Raw genomic sequence first — 14,341 nt, 5'->3', positions numbered from 1 at the left:
GCAAAACCTTAGACATTGTAAGTGAAGGGTAGCCATAAGAGTTTATGGTCTGGGAGTCTGTCAAATAAGAACTCCATAGCACAATAATGGCTACACTGAAAACTGGGAAGTTTGGTATCAAACTTCTCAGCACAATAAATGCACACTGATGCCAGTGTACATTTTATTGTGAATTACACCCCAGAGGGCATCTTAGAGATGCCCCCTTGAAACATACCCGACTTCCAGTGTGGGCTGACTAGTTTTTCCAGCCTGCCACACACCAGACATGTTGGTGGCCACATGGGGAGAGTGCCTTTGTCACTCTGTGACTAGTAACAAAGCATGTACTGGGTGGAGGTGCTTCTCACCTCCCCCTGCAGGAACTGTAACACCGGGCGGTGAGCCTCAACGGCTCACCCCCTTTGTTACAGCGCCACAGGGCATTCCAGCTAGTGGAGATGCCCGCCCCCTCTGGCCACGGCCCCACTTTTGGTGGCAAGGCCGGAGGACATAATGAGAAACACAAGGAGGAGTCACCCACCAGTCAGGACAGCCCCTAAGGTGTCCGGAGCTGAGGTGACCTCTGCCTTTAGAAATCCTCCATCTTGTAGAAGGAAGATTCCCCCAATAGGATTAGGGATGTGCCCCCCTCCTCACAGGGAGGATGCACAAAGAGGGTGTAGCCACCCTCAAGGACAGTAGCCACTGGCTACTGCCCTCCCATACCTAAATACCCCCCTAAATTGAGTATTTAGGGGCACCCACAACCGAGGAAGATAGATTCCTGCAACCTGAAGACGAAGAAGGACTGCTGACCTGAAGCCCTGCAGAGACGACGGAGACACCAACTGCTTTGGCCCCAGCCCTACCGGCCTGTCTTCCCACTTCGAGAAAAACTGCAACAGCGACGCTCTCCCCAGGGTCCAGCGACCTCTGAAGCCTCAGAGGACTACCCTGCATCTAAAAGGACCAAGAACTCCAGAGGACAGCGGCCCTGTTTCAAAGAAACCAAAACTTGCAACAAAGAAACAACTTTAAAAGGACTCCACGCGTGAAACTTTCTACTCTGCACCCGACCCTGTGAGTAGCCAGAGTTGACCCCCCTGAGCCCCCCCCCAGCGACACCTGCAGAGGGAATCCAGAGGCTCCCCCTGACTGCGACTGCCTGCTTCAAAGAACCCGACGCCTGGTAAAGACACTGCACCTGCAGCCCCCAGGACCTGAAGGATCCGACCTCGAGTGCAGAAGCGACCCCCAGGTGGCCCTCTCGCTTGCCCAGTTGGTGGCTACCCCGAGGAGCCCCCCCCCTTGCCTGCCTGCTTCGCTGAAAAGACCCCTGGATATCCCATTGAAACCTATTGCAAACCTGACGCCTGTTTGCACTCTGCACCTGGCCGCCCCCGTGCTGCTGAGGGTGTACTTTTTGTGCTGACTTGTGTCCCCCCCAGTGCCCTACAAAACCCCGCAGGTCTGCCCTCCGAAGTCGCGGGTACCTACCTGCTGGCAGACTGGAACCGGGGCACCCCCTTCTCCACTGAAGCCTATGTCTTTTGGGCACCACTTTGACCTCTGCACCTGACCGGCCCTGAGCTGCTGGTGTGGTAACTTTGGGGTTCCCCTGAACCCCCAACAGTGGGCTACCTTAGACCCAACTTTGAACCCTGTAGGTGGTTTACTTACCTGTAAAACTAACAAATACTTACCCCCCCCAGCAACTGTTGAAATTTGCACTGTGTCTAGTTTTAAAATAGCTTATTGCCATTTTTGCCAAAACTGTACATGCTATTTTGCTGATTCAAAGTTCCTATGATACCTAAGTGAAGTACCTTTCATTTGAAGTATTGATTGTAAATCTTGAGCCTGTGGTTCTTAAATAAACTAAGAAAATATATTTTTCTATATAAAAACCTATTGGCCTGGAATTGTCTTTGAGTGTGTGTTCCTCATTTATTGCCTGTATGTGTACAACAAATGCTTAACACTACCCTCTGATAAGCCTACTGCTCGACCACACTACCACAAAATAGAGCATTATAATTATCTCTTTTTGCCACTATCTTACCTCTAAGGGGAACCCTTGGACTCTGTGCATGCTATTTCTTACTTTGAAATAGTGCATACAGAGCCAACTTCCTACAGCCAGTAAAAACCTTCAGGCCAGCCAGGAGCTACAAAAGCAATGGCATGACCAGAAGGCTGTCCTGACCCAGTACCGCCCAGGACATAAGGTGTGGGTATTGGAGCCTGTGGCCCCAAGAGCACTCCAGGACAAATGGAGTGGACCCCATCTAATTGTTGAGATAAAGGGTGAGGTTACCTACTTGGTAGACATTGGCACTGCCAGGAGTGCCCTTAGGGTGCTCCATGTCAACCGCTTAAAACCCTACTATGACAAGGCTGATCTCACCCTGCTCATGGCAACTGATGAGGGACAGGAAGAAGAGAGTGACCCTCTCCCTGATCTCTTCTCCACCACTGAACTGATGGCTTAGTGGAGGTAGTAGTACTTGCAGATTTTCTTACTGCTGAGCAGAAAGACAGCTGTGTAAATATCTTAAGTCAGATTTCTGAACTCTTCTCACTGATACCAGGTACCACTACCTGGTGTGAGCACACAATCAATAATGGAGACAGTTTGCCTGTCAAAAGTAAGATTTATAGGCAGCCTGACCATGTCAGGGACTGCATAAAAGAGGAGGTACAGAAACTGTTAGACTTAGGAGTGATTGATCCTTCAGAAAGCCCATGGGCTACCCAGTGGTGATTGTCCCAAAACATCACAGTAAGGATGGAAAAAGAGAGATGAGGTTTTGTGTTGACTATAGGGGGCTAAACCAAGTAACCAAGACAGATGTTCACCCTATACCCAGGGCAGAGGAGCTGATAGATACACTGGCTTCTGCCAAGTATCTAAGCACTTTTTATTTAACTGAGGGTATTGGCAGATTAAATTATCAGAAGATGCTAAACCCAAAACTGCATTTTCAACCATTGGCGGGCACTATCAACTCACTGTTATGCCCTTTGGTTTGAAGAATGCACCTGCCACTTTTCAAAGGTTGGTGAACACAATCCTACAAGGGTTGGAATCTTTTAGTGCAGCATATCTGGATGATATAGCTGTCTTTTAGCTCCACCTGGGATGATCACCTGGTCCACCTGTGGAAAGTTTTGGAGGCCCTGGAAAAGGCAGGCCTCACTATCAAGGCCTTAAAGTGCCAGATAGGGCAGGGGAAAGTGGTTTATCTGGGTCACCTGATAGGTGGGGAACAGATTGCACCACTGCAGGAGAAGATCCAGACCATTATGGAATGGGCTCCCGCTACAACTCAAACCCAGGTGAGAGCCTTTCTAGGACTCACAGGATACTATAGGAGGTTCATTAAGAATTATGGATCCATTGCAGCTCCTCTTAATGACCTCACTAGTAAGAAAATGCCTAAAAAGGTATTTTGGGCAGCTAGCTGTCAAAAAGCTTTTGATGAGCTCAAACAGGCCATGTGCTCTGCACCTTTCCTAAAAAGCCCTTGGTACTCCAAACAGTTCATAGTCCAGACTGAGGCTTCTGGGTTAGGGGTTGGGGCAGTGCTATCACAGCTTAATACTGAGGGCCAGGATCAACCTGTTGCTTTTATCAGCAGAAGGTTGATCCCTAGAGAAAAGCATTGGTCTGCCATAGAGAGGGAGGCCTTTGCTGTGGTCTGGGTACTGAAAACTTTGAGACCATACCTGTTTGGTACTTACTTTATTGTTCAGACAGACCACAAACCTCTAATTTGGCTAAAACAAATGAAAGGTGAAAACCCTAAATTGTTGAGGTGGCCCATATCTCTACAGGGAATGGAATATACAGTGGAACATAGATCTGGGAGTACCCACTCCAATGCAGATGGACTCTTCAGATATTTCCACTTAGACAATGAAGACTCATCTGGGCAAGGTTAGCCTTATTGTCCCTCGTTTGGGGGGAGGGGGGGTTTGTGTAGGAAAGTACCATCTTGCCTGGCATGTTACCCCCATTTTTACTTGTGTGTCAGTTTGTTTTTGCCTGTGTCACTGGGATCCTGCTAGCCAGGACCCCAGTGCTCATAGTTTGTGGCCTATATGTGTTCCCTGTGTGGTGCCTAACTGTATCAATGAGGCTCTGCTAACCAGAACCTCAGTGCTTATGCTCTCTCTGCTTTCAAAATTGTCACTGCAGGCTAGTGACTATTTTCACCAATTCTGATTGGTACACTGGAACACCCTAATAATTCCCTAGTATATGGTACCTAGGTACCCAGGGTATTGGGGTTCCAGGAGTTCCCTTTGGGCTGCAGCATTTCTTTTGCCACCCATAGGGAGCTCAGATAATTCTTACAGAGGACGTCCACGTTATTTCACAGACATTTTACACTGCACTTAAGTAACTTATAAGTCACCTATATGTCTAACCCTCACTTGGTGAAGGTTAGGTGCAAAGTTACTAAGTGTGACCCCCACATTGTTCAGGGCAATTTCCCCGCACTTTGTAAGTGCGGTGCCACCATTACACGAGTGCACTACATATAGGTCAATACCTATATGTAGCTTCACAATGGTAACTCCGAACATGACTATGTAACATGTCTAAGATCATGGAATTGTCCCCCGAAGCCAATTCTGGTATTGGGGTGCCAATCTCATGCATCCCCCGGGCTCCAGCATGGACCCCGGGTACTGCCAAACTAGCTCTCTGGGGTTTTCTCTGCAGCTACAGCTGCTGCCAACCCTCAGACAGGTTTCTGCCCTCATGGGGTCTGGGCAGCCAAGTCCCAGAAAGGCAGAACAAAGGTTCTCCAGTATTAGATCTTTCATAGATTCACATGCTTGAATCATCCCGTCGTCGAGGTGAGAGCCTCACTGTAACTTTAAATACACAAAGCAGTAAGTTTTAAAACTAGTAGGCCTCAGTAGGCCCCATAGGTTATTTTATAGCCTATCCACTTTGTTTTGTGAAAAGACCCAAACTTCAGTGCCAACCAATCAGGCTTCAGCACCCTCCCAAACACTCCCAACAGAGGCTGCTTTCCCTCAGATTTTCTACCGCACGTCGAGTGAAGGGAGTCTCCCTGAGCTCTGCTCAGTTTACCTTTTCTGACAGGAAATTGTTCTCTCAGGAACCCAGCTTTCCAGCTATATCATGTCTGAAAAGACAAAAAAGGGTCTGTTCAGAGACTGTGGCAGTTGTGGGAGGAAGAGACTACATGTTGATGACCCCCACAAAAAGTGCATCTACTGCCTCCATCCAGACCACAAGGTGAGAGACTGCAAGATCTGTCGCACCTTCAGTCAAAAAATCCTCAAAGACCGTGAGGGTAGGCTTCTCTTGTGGCTGCAGAAACAGAAAGCCATGGAACATCCTTCCTCAGATGAAAGCGAAGTGTCATCTCATGCTTCTCACTCACAAAAAAGAACAGGTGAGAGAGGAAGAATGCCTGATGAGCCACTGAGGAAGATGGCCAAAAAGATGAAGCAGGTCTCTACTGAGGAAAAAAGAGTATTTCCCAATCAGAGACCCACACAAGTTTGCCAAAAAAGGTTCGTTCAGAGCCTACTTCGCCTCTGCAGAGGAAGAGTACCGCGAAAAGTGCATCCCTGTCTCTGTCACCGCAGAAAGATCCGGTAAAGTTCTCTTCAGAAAAAACAGCGGCGATCTCACCAATGATCATGACGTCGTCACCATTATCGTCGATGACTATAATTACAGCTAAGATATTTAGGAAAGCTTCGTCGACGAAGACATCGTCGACGGCGGAGGCATCGTGGGTCCACCAATCGACATCCCTCGTCGGATGACGAGAGGGAAGAGGGTGAGATAAGAGATTCAGTGGCCAGTGAATGGGATGATTACCTCGTCCCCACACCATCTCCACCTCCTGCAGGTCCGGTGGATTCGCCTCCAGGGGACATAGGAGGTTTTCATAATTTGATTGAGAGAGCGGCAAAGCGATTTGGCCTCTCTATTATTTCTCATGAAACAGAGTGCTTCCTTTACGACTTCAAGGAGCCATCAAAGAGATCGGTAAAGGCTATACCGATAGTAGACTTCTTATGGCAAGAAGGGTTGAAGGCGATTAAGAATCCGGTGATAGTGCCTTCACAAATGCCAAGGCTAGAAAAGAAATATAAGGCCTCGGATGTCTCTCAAGCCTGTTTAGTGTTGCAACCGAAACCGGATTCGGTGATATCGCAGGCGGCACAGCGACGTTCTAGAAACCCTTCCACACCTATAGCATCTCCCCCAGACAAAGAAGGGAGGAGATTAGATAATATCAGAAAGAAATTCTCCTCTGTAGCGGCGATCACAGTCAAGGCAGCTAATTCCCTGGCCATCCTAGGGAGATATGATCGCCAGATGTGGGCAGACATGTCAGCTTTCTTGGATCTCTTGCCGGAGGATGTCAAGGTGGAAACGAAGAAGGTGTTGCAGGAAGGGGAACGGATTGCGGCAGAGATTATAGATAGCGCAATAGACATTTCTTTAACAGGTTTCAGACAATTAGCTGGGGCAGCAGTCTTGCGTAGGCAAGGATGGCTAAAGTCTACCTCCTTCTGACCGGAGGTCCAGAGCCGGGTTCTCAACATGCCGTTTGATGGTGAAAGTCTGTTTGGAAAGCATGTCGACGACATGTTACAAGCCATCCAAACGGATACGGATACAGCTAAATCATTAGGTACCCTACAGTATAAGAAGCAACCCTTTCGTGGAGCAAGGGGTAGAGGAGGTTACTCCTTTTGAGGGGGCTACCATCAGTACAGACCCCAGTATCAGTCTTCCTCCACAGGACCCCGGCGACAGTACCACCAACAGCAGCAACATTACCGGTTGCCACCGGCCGCGGCCTATAAACATCCAGCGAGAGGAAGAGTGGCTGCCTGAGGAAGGGATACGGGCAGGAAACAATGACCTACCAGCCATACCAGCGTACTTCCCCTCACCAATCTCGAGGGTTGGAGGTCGCATCACTTCTTATTTCCTTCAATGGGCAGCAATAACATCAGACAGGTGGGTGCTTGATGTAGTGGCCAGAGGCCATACTCTGGAATTAACACAGACACCACCAGATGTTCCCCCGTCAGGCCCTCCGCCCCCGAGAGTGAACCAACTCCTCAAGGAAGTACAAGTGATGCTGGGCAAAGGAGCAATAGGTCCCTTTTTCTCACAGGAACAGGGGATTCTATTCCCACTTCTTTCTCGTAAAGAAACCCTCCGGGGACTGGCACCCCATTCTGGACTTAAGAGCACTAAACAAGTTCCTAAAGAAACAATCGTTCAGGATGGTGACACTACAGGATGTCTTGTGCCTTTTAAATACCGGAGATCTTGATGGCATCCCTAGACCTCCAGGATGCTTACTTTCATATTCCAATACACCGCAACCACCGCAAATTCCTCAGGTTCAAAGTAGCTGGTATGCACCTCCAATTTCGAGTCCTTCCATTCGGTTTGAAATCGGCTCCCAGAATTTTCACGAAAATGTTGGCTCCTGTAGCAGCACATCTCTGCCAGTCGGGCATGCAGGTTTTCCCTACCTAGACGACTGGCTCATAAAGGCACCTTCAAAGCCTCAGGTGGTACGTCATATTTCGGTTTGCCTCCAATTGTTAAACAGACTAGGGTTTGTCGTCAATTATCAAAAATCTCATCTTCACCCCACACAGGTATTGAATTTCTTAGGAGCAATACTAGACACGGTCCGCAGCAAGGCGTATCTGTCTCATGAAAGGAAACAAAAAACTAAGCTCCTTAGCACGCAAACTCTCTACCAAAAAGTTTGTTTCAGTCCGCACCTACAAATCATTACTAAGGATGATCTTGTCATGCATTCCTCTGGTCCCAGATTGCAGGCTCCATATGCGACCCCTGCAAGAACAATTGGATGTACAGTGGACTCAGGTGCATGGTTCGTTTGAAGACAGAGTTCGCATAACACCTATAATGCAGACCACCATGGAGTGGTGGGCAACGCTGACCAATTTGTCCAACGGGCTCACATTCCTTAATCAAGTACCCAGTTACATAGTAACAAAGGATGCTTCTCTCGAGGGATGGGTTGCACACTGCCAGGATTTACAAATCAGCGGATCCTGGAATGCAAAAGAGGTTCAGCTCCACATAAATCACCTAGAGCTCAAAGCGATAGGCCTAGCTCTCAAAGCTTTTTTGCCAAAACTTCAAAACTCAAGCGTCTTAATCAGAACGGACAATACTACCAGCATGTTTTATCTAAACAAGCAGGGGGGCACAAGATCTCTACAACTCTCGCAACTGGCTCAGGATATCTGGAAATGGGCCATCACGCACAACATTTCACTCAAAGCGGAGCATGTGCCAGGACAGACCAACATTCTGGCAGACACCCTGAGCAGGACAGTGATACCATACCACGAGTGGGAGCTAGACCAGGAACTTCTCGATCGACTCTTCCTTTTATGGGGCAGACCAAATCTCAACCTGTTTGCCATATTCGACAACAAGAAATGCCAGTATTATGCAAGTTGGCTTCCCCAGAAAGGATCGTGGGGAAATGCGTTTTCGATGAGATGGTCTGGGGTCTATGCCTACGCTTTTCCTCCGATCCTGCTGATACCAAGAGTCATCAAGAAAATGAAGACGGAGGGGTGTCGCTTTCTGTTGATAGCTCCCAGGTGGCCCAGACAGGTCTGGTACACGGAGCGCCTAATGCTGTCCGAACAGCCACATGTGCAACTCAAACAGAGTCCAACCCTCTTGACAATGCACCAGGGGCAAGTCAGGCATCCAGATCCGTCATCTCTTCACTTGTCGGCTTGGCTCTTGAATTCAATGAATATGTAAATCTGAACATTTCCTCGAAGTGTAGAGAAATCTTAGCCAAAGCTAGAGCTGATACTACTAATAAAACTTACAAACTTAAATGGAAACGTTTTTGTATATGGTGTGAGGCGGAAGGTATACATCCTATTTCTTCTCCTCCGGAGCAAATACTACCATATCTGTTGCATTTGGCAAAGTCAGGACTTTCATACTCCTTTATTCGAGTACATCTGGCAGCAAAAGACATGGTCTCATTATATTCCACCAGGATTGTGAAACAATTCATGAGGGGCCTGTTCCATGTTTTCCCACCAGTCCGGAAACCTCCGCCGTTATGGTCCCTGAATATTGTCTTAATGCAACTCATGAAAGCTCCTTTTGAGCCAATCCACAGAGCCAATCTCAAATTAATCTCATGGAAGACCGCGTTACTACTGGCTCTTACTTCAGCCAAAAGAGTGAGCACCATTCAGGCCTTCACTATTAAAGAGCCTTTCCTCCAATTTACAAATTCTGGTGTAATCCTGAGAACATATCCTAAGTATATTCCAAAGGTTCCTTCAACTTTCCACTTGAACCAGTCATCTTAAAAACCTTTTTTCCAAATCCGCAGACAGTAGCGGAAAAGACATTACATTCCCTGGATATAAAAAGGTGTCTAAAAGTTTACCTACAGAAAACACAAGTCATACGTCAGTCTGACCAGTTATTCGTGGCATTTGGTGGAACAAAAAAGGGGCACGCAGTCTCCAAACAGACTATAGCCAGGTGGATTGGCCTGGCGATCCAATTCTGTCATGCTAAGGCTGGTAAACCGCTCCGCAGCAAGGTGAGAGCCCATCCTACAAGATCGGTAGCCACTTCAGCCGCACTCTTCGCTGGGGTGCCACTGCATAGCATCTGCAGAGAGGCCACATGGTCCAGCCAGCATACGTTCACAAAACACTATTGTCTCGAAGAAACAAGTAACATTGATGCAGCGGTGGGTCAGGCAGTACTGAGGCATTTATTTCGTTAAGGTGAGCCTCTTACAACATCCCACCACCACAATCAAGGTATGTGCGATATGGTTCTTCAGTTTCATTAACACCTAATTTTATATTACAGTGCTAATTACTCTCATATTTTGCTTCATACTAGTCGTAATACCAACGCTTCTTGATATTGTGTAAAAATGTTGTAAACTTCAGAACAACAGGGGCACATTTTGTAGCATAATATTCAGACATGCAGTTTTTCGTATTACTGTTATATTTATTAATATTATTGATATCAGTCGGAGAATTACGGTAAAACAACATGCAGATTAATTCACTAATTCTCCAAAATTACTGCTCGCTACTCTGATTCAAGTATGTGAATCAATGAAAGATCCAATACTGGAAAAGAAAATTAGTTACTTACCTGTAACTGCAGTTCTCCAGTATTGGTATCTTTCATAGATTCACATGCGACCCACCCTCCTCCCCTCAGAGGCTCCCCTAATATACAGATATTGAACTTCACACTTGTACTAGAAAATGTGAGGGAAAGCAGCCTCTGTTGGGAGTGTTTGGGAGGGTGCTGAAGCCTGATTGGTTGGCACTTAAGTTTGGGTCTTTTCACAAAACAAAGTGGATAGGCTATAAAATAACCTATGAGGCCTACTGAGGCCTACTAGTTTTAAAACTTACTGCTTTGTGTATTTAAAGTTACCGTGAGGCTCCCACCTCGACGACGGGGATGATTCAAGCATGTGAATCTATGAAAGATACTGATACTGGAGAACTGCAGTTACAGGTAAGTAACTAATTTTCATTTCCTCTGTGAGCGGGTGTTACACCCTCTCCCTTTGGAAATAGGTGTTAAGGGCCCGAGAGGAGTAGCCTCTCCTGGGGTCTGGGAATGCTTTGAAGGGCACAGATGGTGCCCTCCTTGCATAAACCAGTCTACACCAGTTCAGGGATCCCCCAGCCCCTGCTCTGGCGTGAAACTGGACAAAGGAAAGGGGAGTGACCACTCCCCTGTCCATCACCACCCCAGGGGTGGTGCCCAGAGCTCCTCCAGTGAGTCCCAGACCTCTGCCATCTTGAGTGCAGAGGTGTGAGTGCACAATGGAGACCTCCGAGTGGCCAGTGCCAGCAGGTGACGTCAGAGACCCCTCCTGATACCTGGTTAAGTAGCCAATCCTCCACTGAGGGCTATTTAGGGTCTTTCCTTTGGGTTTTTCTTCAGATAACGAATGCAAGAGCTCACCAGAGTTCCTGTGCATCATCAACTTCTGCTAAGGATCTACTGCTGACTGCTCAAGGACGCCTGCAAAACCACAACAAAGTAGCAAGAAGACTACCAGAAACATTGCAGCACCTAATCCTGCCGGCTTTCTCAACTGTTTCCTGGTGGTGCATGCTCTGAGGGCTGTCTGCCTTCACCCTGCACTGGAAGCCAAGAAGAAATCTCCCGTGGGTCGACGGAATCTTTCCCCTGCTAACGCAGGCACCAAACTTCTGCTTCACCGGTCCTCTGGGTCCCCTCTCATCTTGACGAGCGTGGTCCCTGGAACACAGGAGCTGGATCCAGGTGACCCCAACAGTCCAGTGGCCCTTCTGTCCACGTTTGTTGGAGGTAAGTCCTTGCCTCCCCACGCCAGACAGTAATCCTGTGTACTGCATGATCTTCAGCTGCTAGGGGTTCTGTGCACTCTTGCAAGGATTCATTCGTGCACAGCACAGCCCAGGTCCCCAGCACTCTGTCCTGCATTGCCCAACTCGCTGAATTGACCACCCTTCTTCGTGGGACCCTCTTTTGTTGTGTTGAGACGACCGATGTGCTCAGATTTCTTGAATGCCTGTTCAAGTGCTTCTGCGGGTGCTGCCTGCTTCTGCGTGGTCTCTCTCTGTTGCTGAGCGTCCCCCTCTGTCTCCTCCTCCAAGGGGCGACCTCCTGGTCCTTCCTGGGCCCTGGCAGCACCCAAAACCTTCAACCGCAACTCTTGCAACTAGCAAGGCTTGTTTGCAGTATTCCTGTGTGGAAACAACTCTGCATCCTTCAGCACGCCGTGGGACATCTTCTGTGCAAAGGAGAAGTTCCTGGTATCTCCCGTTGCTGCAGAATCTTCAGCTTCTTCCACCCGGGGGCAGCTCTTTTGCACCTTCATCCGGGGTTTAGTGGGCACCTGCCCCCCTGGACACTTGCATGACTCTTGGACTTGGTCCCCTTCCTTTGCAGGTCCTCAGGTCCAGGAATCCGCCTTCGGTGTTTTGCAGTCAGTTGTTGTCCTTGCAGAATCCCCTATCTCGACTTTACTGTCTTTCTGGGGCAGTAGGGTAACTTTACTCCTACTTTTCAGGGTCTTGGGGTGGGGTATCTTGGACACCCTTAGTGTTTTCTTACACTCCCAGCGACCCTCTACACACTACACTAGGCCTGGGGTCCATTTGTGGTTCGCATTCCACTTTTGGAGTATATGGTTTGTGTTGCCCCCAGGCCTATTTTTCCCTATTGCATTCTATTGTGTTCTACAGTGTTTGCACTACTTTTCTAACGGCTACTTACCTGATTTTGGTTTTTGTGTATATTTTGTGTATATTACTTACCTCCTAAGGGAGTATATCTTCCGAGATATTTTTGGCACATTGTCACTAAAATAAAGTACCTTTTATTTTTAGTAACTCTGAGTATTGTGATTCTTATGATATAGTGATGTATGATATAAGTGTTGTAGTAGGAGCTTTGCATGTCTCCTAGTTCAGCCTAAGCTGCTCTGCTATAGCTACCTTCTATCAGCCTATGCTGCTAGAACACTACTAATCTACTAATAAGGGATAACTGGACCTGGCCCAAGGTGTAAGCACCATCAGGTACCCACTATAAGCCAGGCCAGCTTCCTACACTCATTGATTCCAATCTGGGTTCTAAATCACAATATGAAGGACATCTCTCTGGATTTCATATTGTCACTGTTACCACACTGATTAATTACTTTTTATGTCCTCTAGGGGAGAGGTGGTCTGGGCTCCATCTTTGTTTGGGCATCTGGAAACGGCGGCTTTCACTACGACAACTGCAATTGTGATGGTTACACCAACAGCATCTACACACTTTCTGTGGGCAGCACAACAGAGAAAGGGAACGTTCCGTGGTACAGCGAGGCCTGTGCGTCCACACTGACGAGTACCTACAGCAGTGGAGTGAAGAAGGAGAAGCAGATTGTGAGTTCCTCTTGGTCCTCTCTGGGACGGTCGGGAGGTGTGGTGGATGGTTCTGTATCACCATATCCCCCCATATGTTTATTTTTTCTTTGTTACGGTCTTCCTGCGTTATTTGCTGACTAATGGGCTGTTGTGAACTCTCTGGGTTCCTGACTCCTTTCTTGGTTGTCATCTGGTCTGTGGATTGTCGCTCCCACTTGGGGTGTTGTCACTCCCTGTTGTGGTTGTTGACTCCTGTCTTGGTTGTCATCTACTCTCTTAGTTGTCACTCCCTGTTGTGATTGTTTACTCCTCTTCTTGGTTGTCATCTACTCTCTTAGTTGTCGCCCCCTCTTGGGTTGTCACTACCTGTTGTGGCTGTTGCCTCCTCTCAGGATTGTTGTCCCTACACTGGATTATCACCTATCAGTGTTGGTGTGTCTCAGGGATGGTGGGTATGGCAGGCATGTTGTGGTATGTTCCTGATTTGTTCTGAGCTGTCAAACAGAGCTGCTTCTATCAATGTCAGAAGGGTAGCCCTTGGATCCTCCACTTTCACACTTTGTCTTTGTTCAAGCAGCCTCTTTCACCATTTGGCTTGAGACTTTGACAATCATGTCTTGGTCCAACCCATTTGAGTATTTGTCTCTCACCTGATAACCACAGTGTTTGCATGATCTGTTTTCCTGAGTCTCACTTCTGTATAGCCTGTGAAAGCTGCAAGATGTCAATATAAAGTCTTGGCTCATGTCAATCAAGCAGGCACATATTCAAATTTAGTTTTGCATACATTTAGAATGTGTTATTCTTGTAAATCCATTGATGTTCCTGTACTCTTTAATTTATCATCTGAGAGTTGTCCGTGGAGAGTAAGGCAAGTGCTTGTCATGGAGCGGGTGATAGTTTCTTGCACAGCAATTATTCCACACACTAGGTTATACAAGGCTCGCTGCAAGGGTGCCTTATAAAGGCCATGGGCTCAAGCAAAGGGCATTGGGAAGTGTTGGTGATGATTACGGCTAAGCACTCTCTGCTTTTGTGGAACAGCAGCAACCTGTTGCTTGACAGGCCCTTTTTAGACCCTGCTGTAGGTGGCTCTCACCATTGACGCTTCTTTCTTGTGGTCAGGTGCTCAGCTCCTCGAGATGACTGTTCAAGGCACCTGGGCCTCTCAGTAACTGCTGCACCACATAAACTATGTGGAGCTTGTGAGAGGATGCCTCATTTTGACATGGTTATCCCCCCACATTTTGCCTGATGTTGATGTGTCCTAGAAATTGTAATGCCCAGGGCCCCTGCTAACCAGGTTCCCTGAGCCAGAGCTTTGTCCCTAAATCTGTTGTGATGTATTGGCACAATTGGATGCACCCTT

The 14,341-nt window shown here is 47.7% G+C and overlaps 1 protein-coding gene across 1 annotated transcript in view; it reads left to right on the top strand.

The window, feature by feature from the left end:
* PCSK4 (proprotein convertase subtilisin/kexin type 4) overlaps positions 1–14,341 on the top strand; it is a 2,195,633-nt gene that overhangs the window by 1,138,131 nt on the left and 1,043,161 nt on the right. The window contains exon 8 of the mRNA XM_069215864.1: positions 12,778–12,990. Within this exon, the coding sequence (XP_069071965.1) occupies positions 12,778–12,990 (213 nt within the window). The remainder of the gene's footprint in view (positions 1–12,777; positions 12,991–14,341) is intronic.

The sequence above is a fragment of the Pleurodeles waltl genome, chromosome 12, assembly GCF_031143425.1.
Source record: "Pleurodeles waltl isolate 20211129_DDA chromosome 12, aPleWal1.hap1.20221129, whole genome shotgun sequence".
In the NCBI taxonomy this organism is placed as follows: domain Eukaryota; kingdom Metazoa; phylum Chordata; class Amphibia; order Caudata; family Salamandridae; genus Pleurodeles; species Pleurodeles waltl.
Note: the sequence above shows the minus strand (reverse complement) of the source record. Positions and strands in the feature narration are given on the sequence as shown.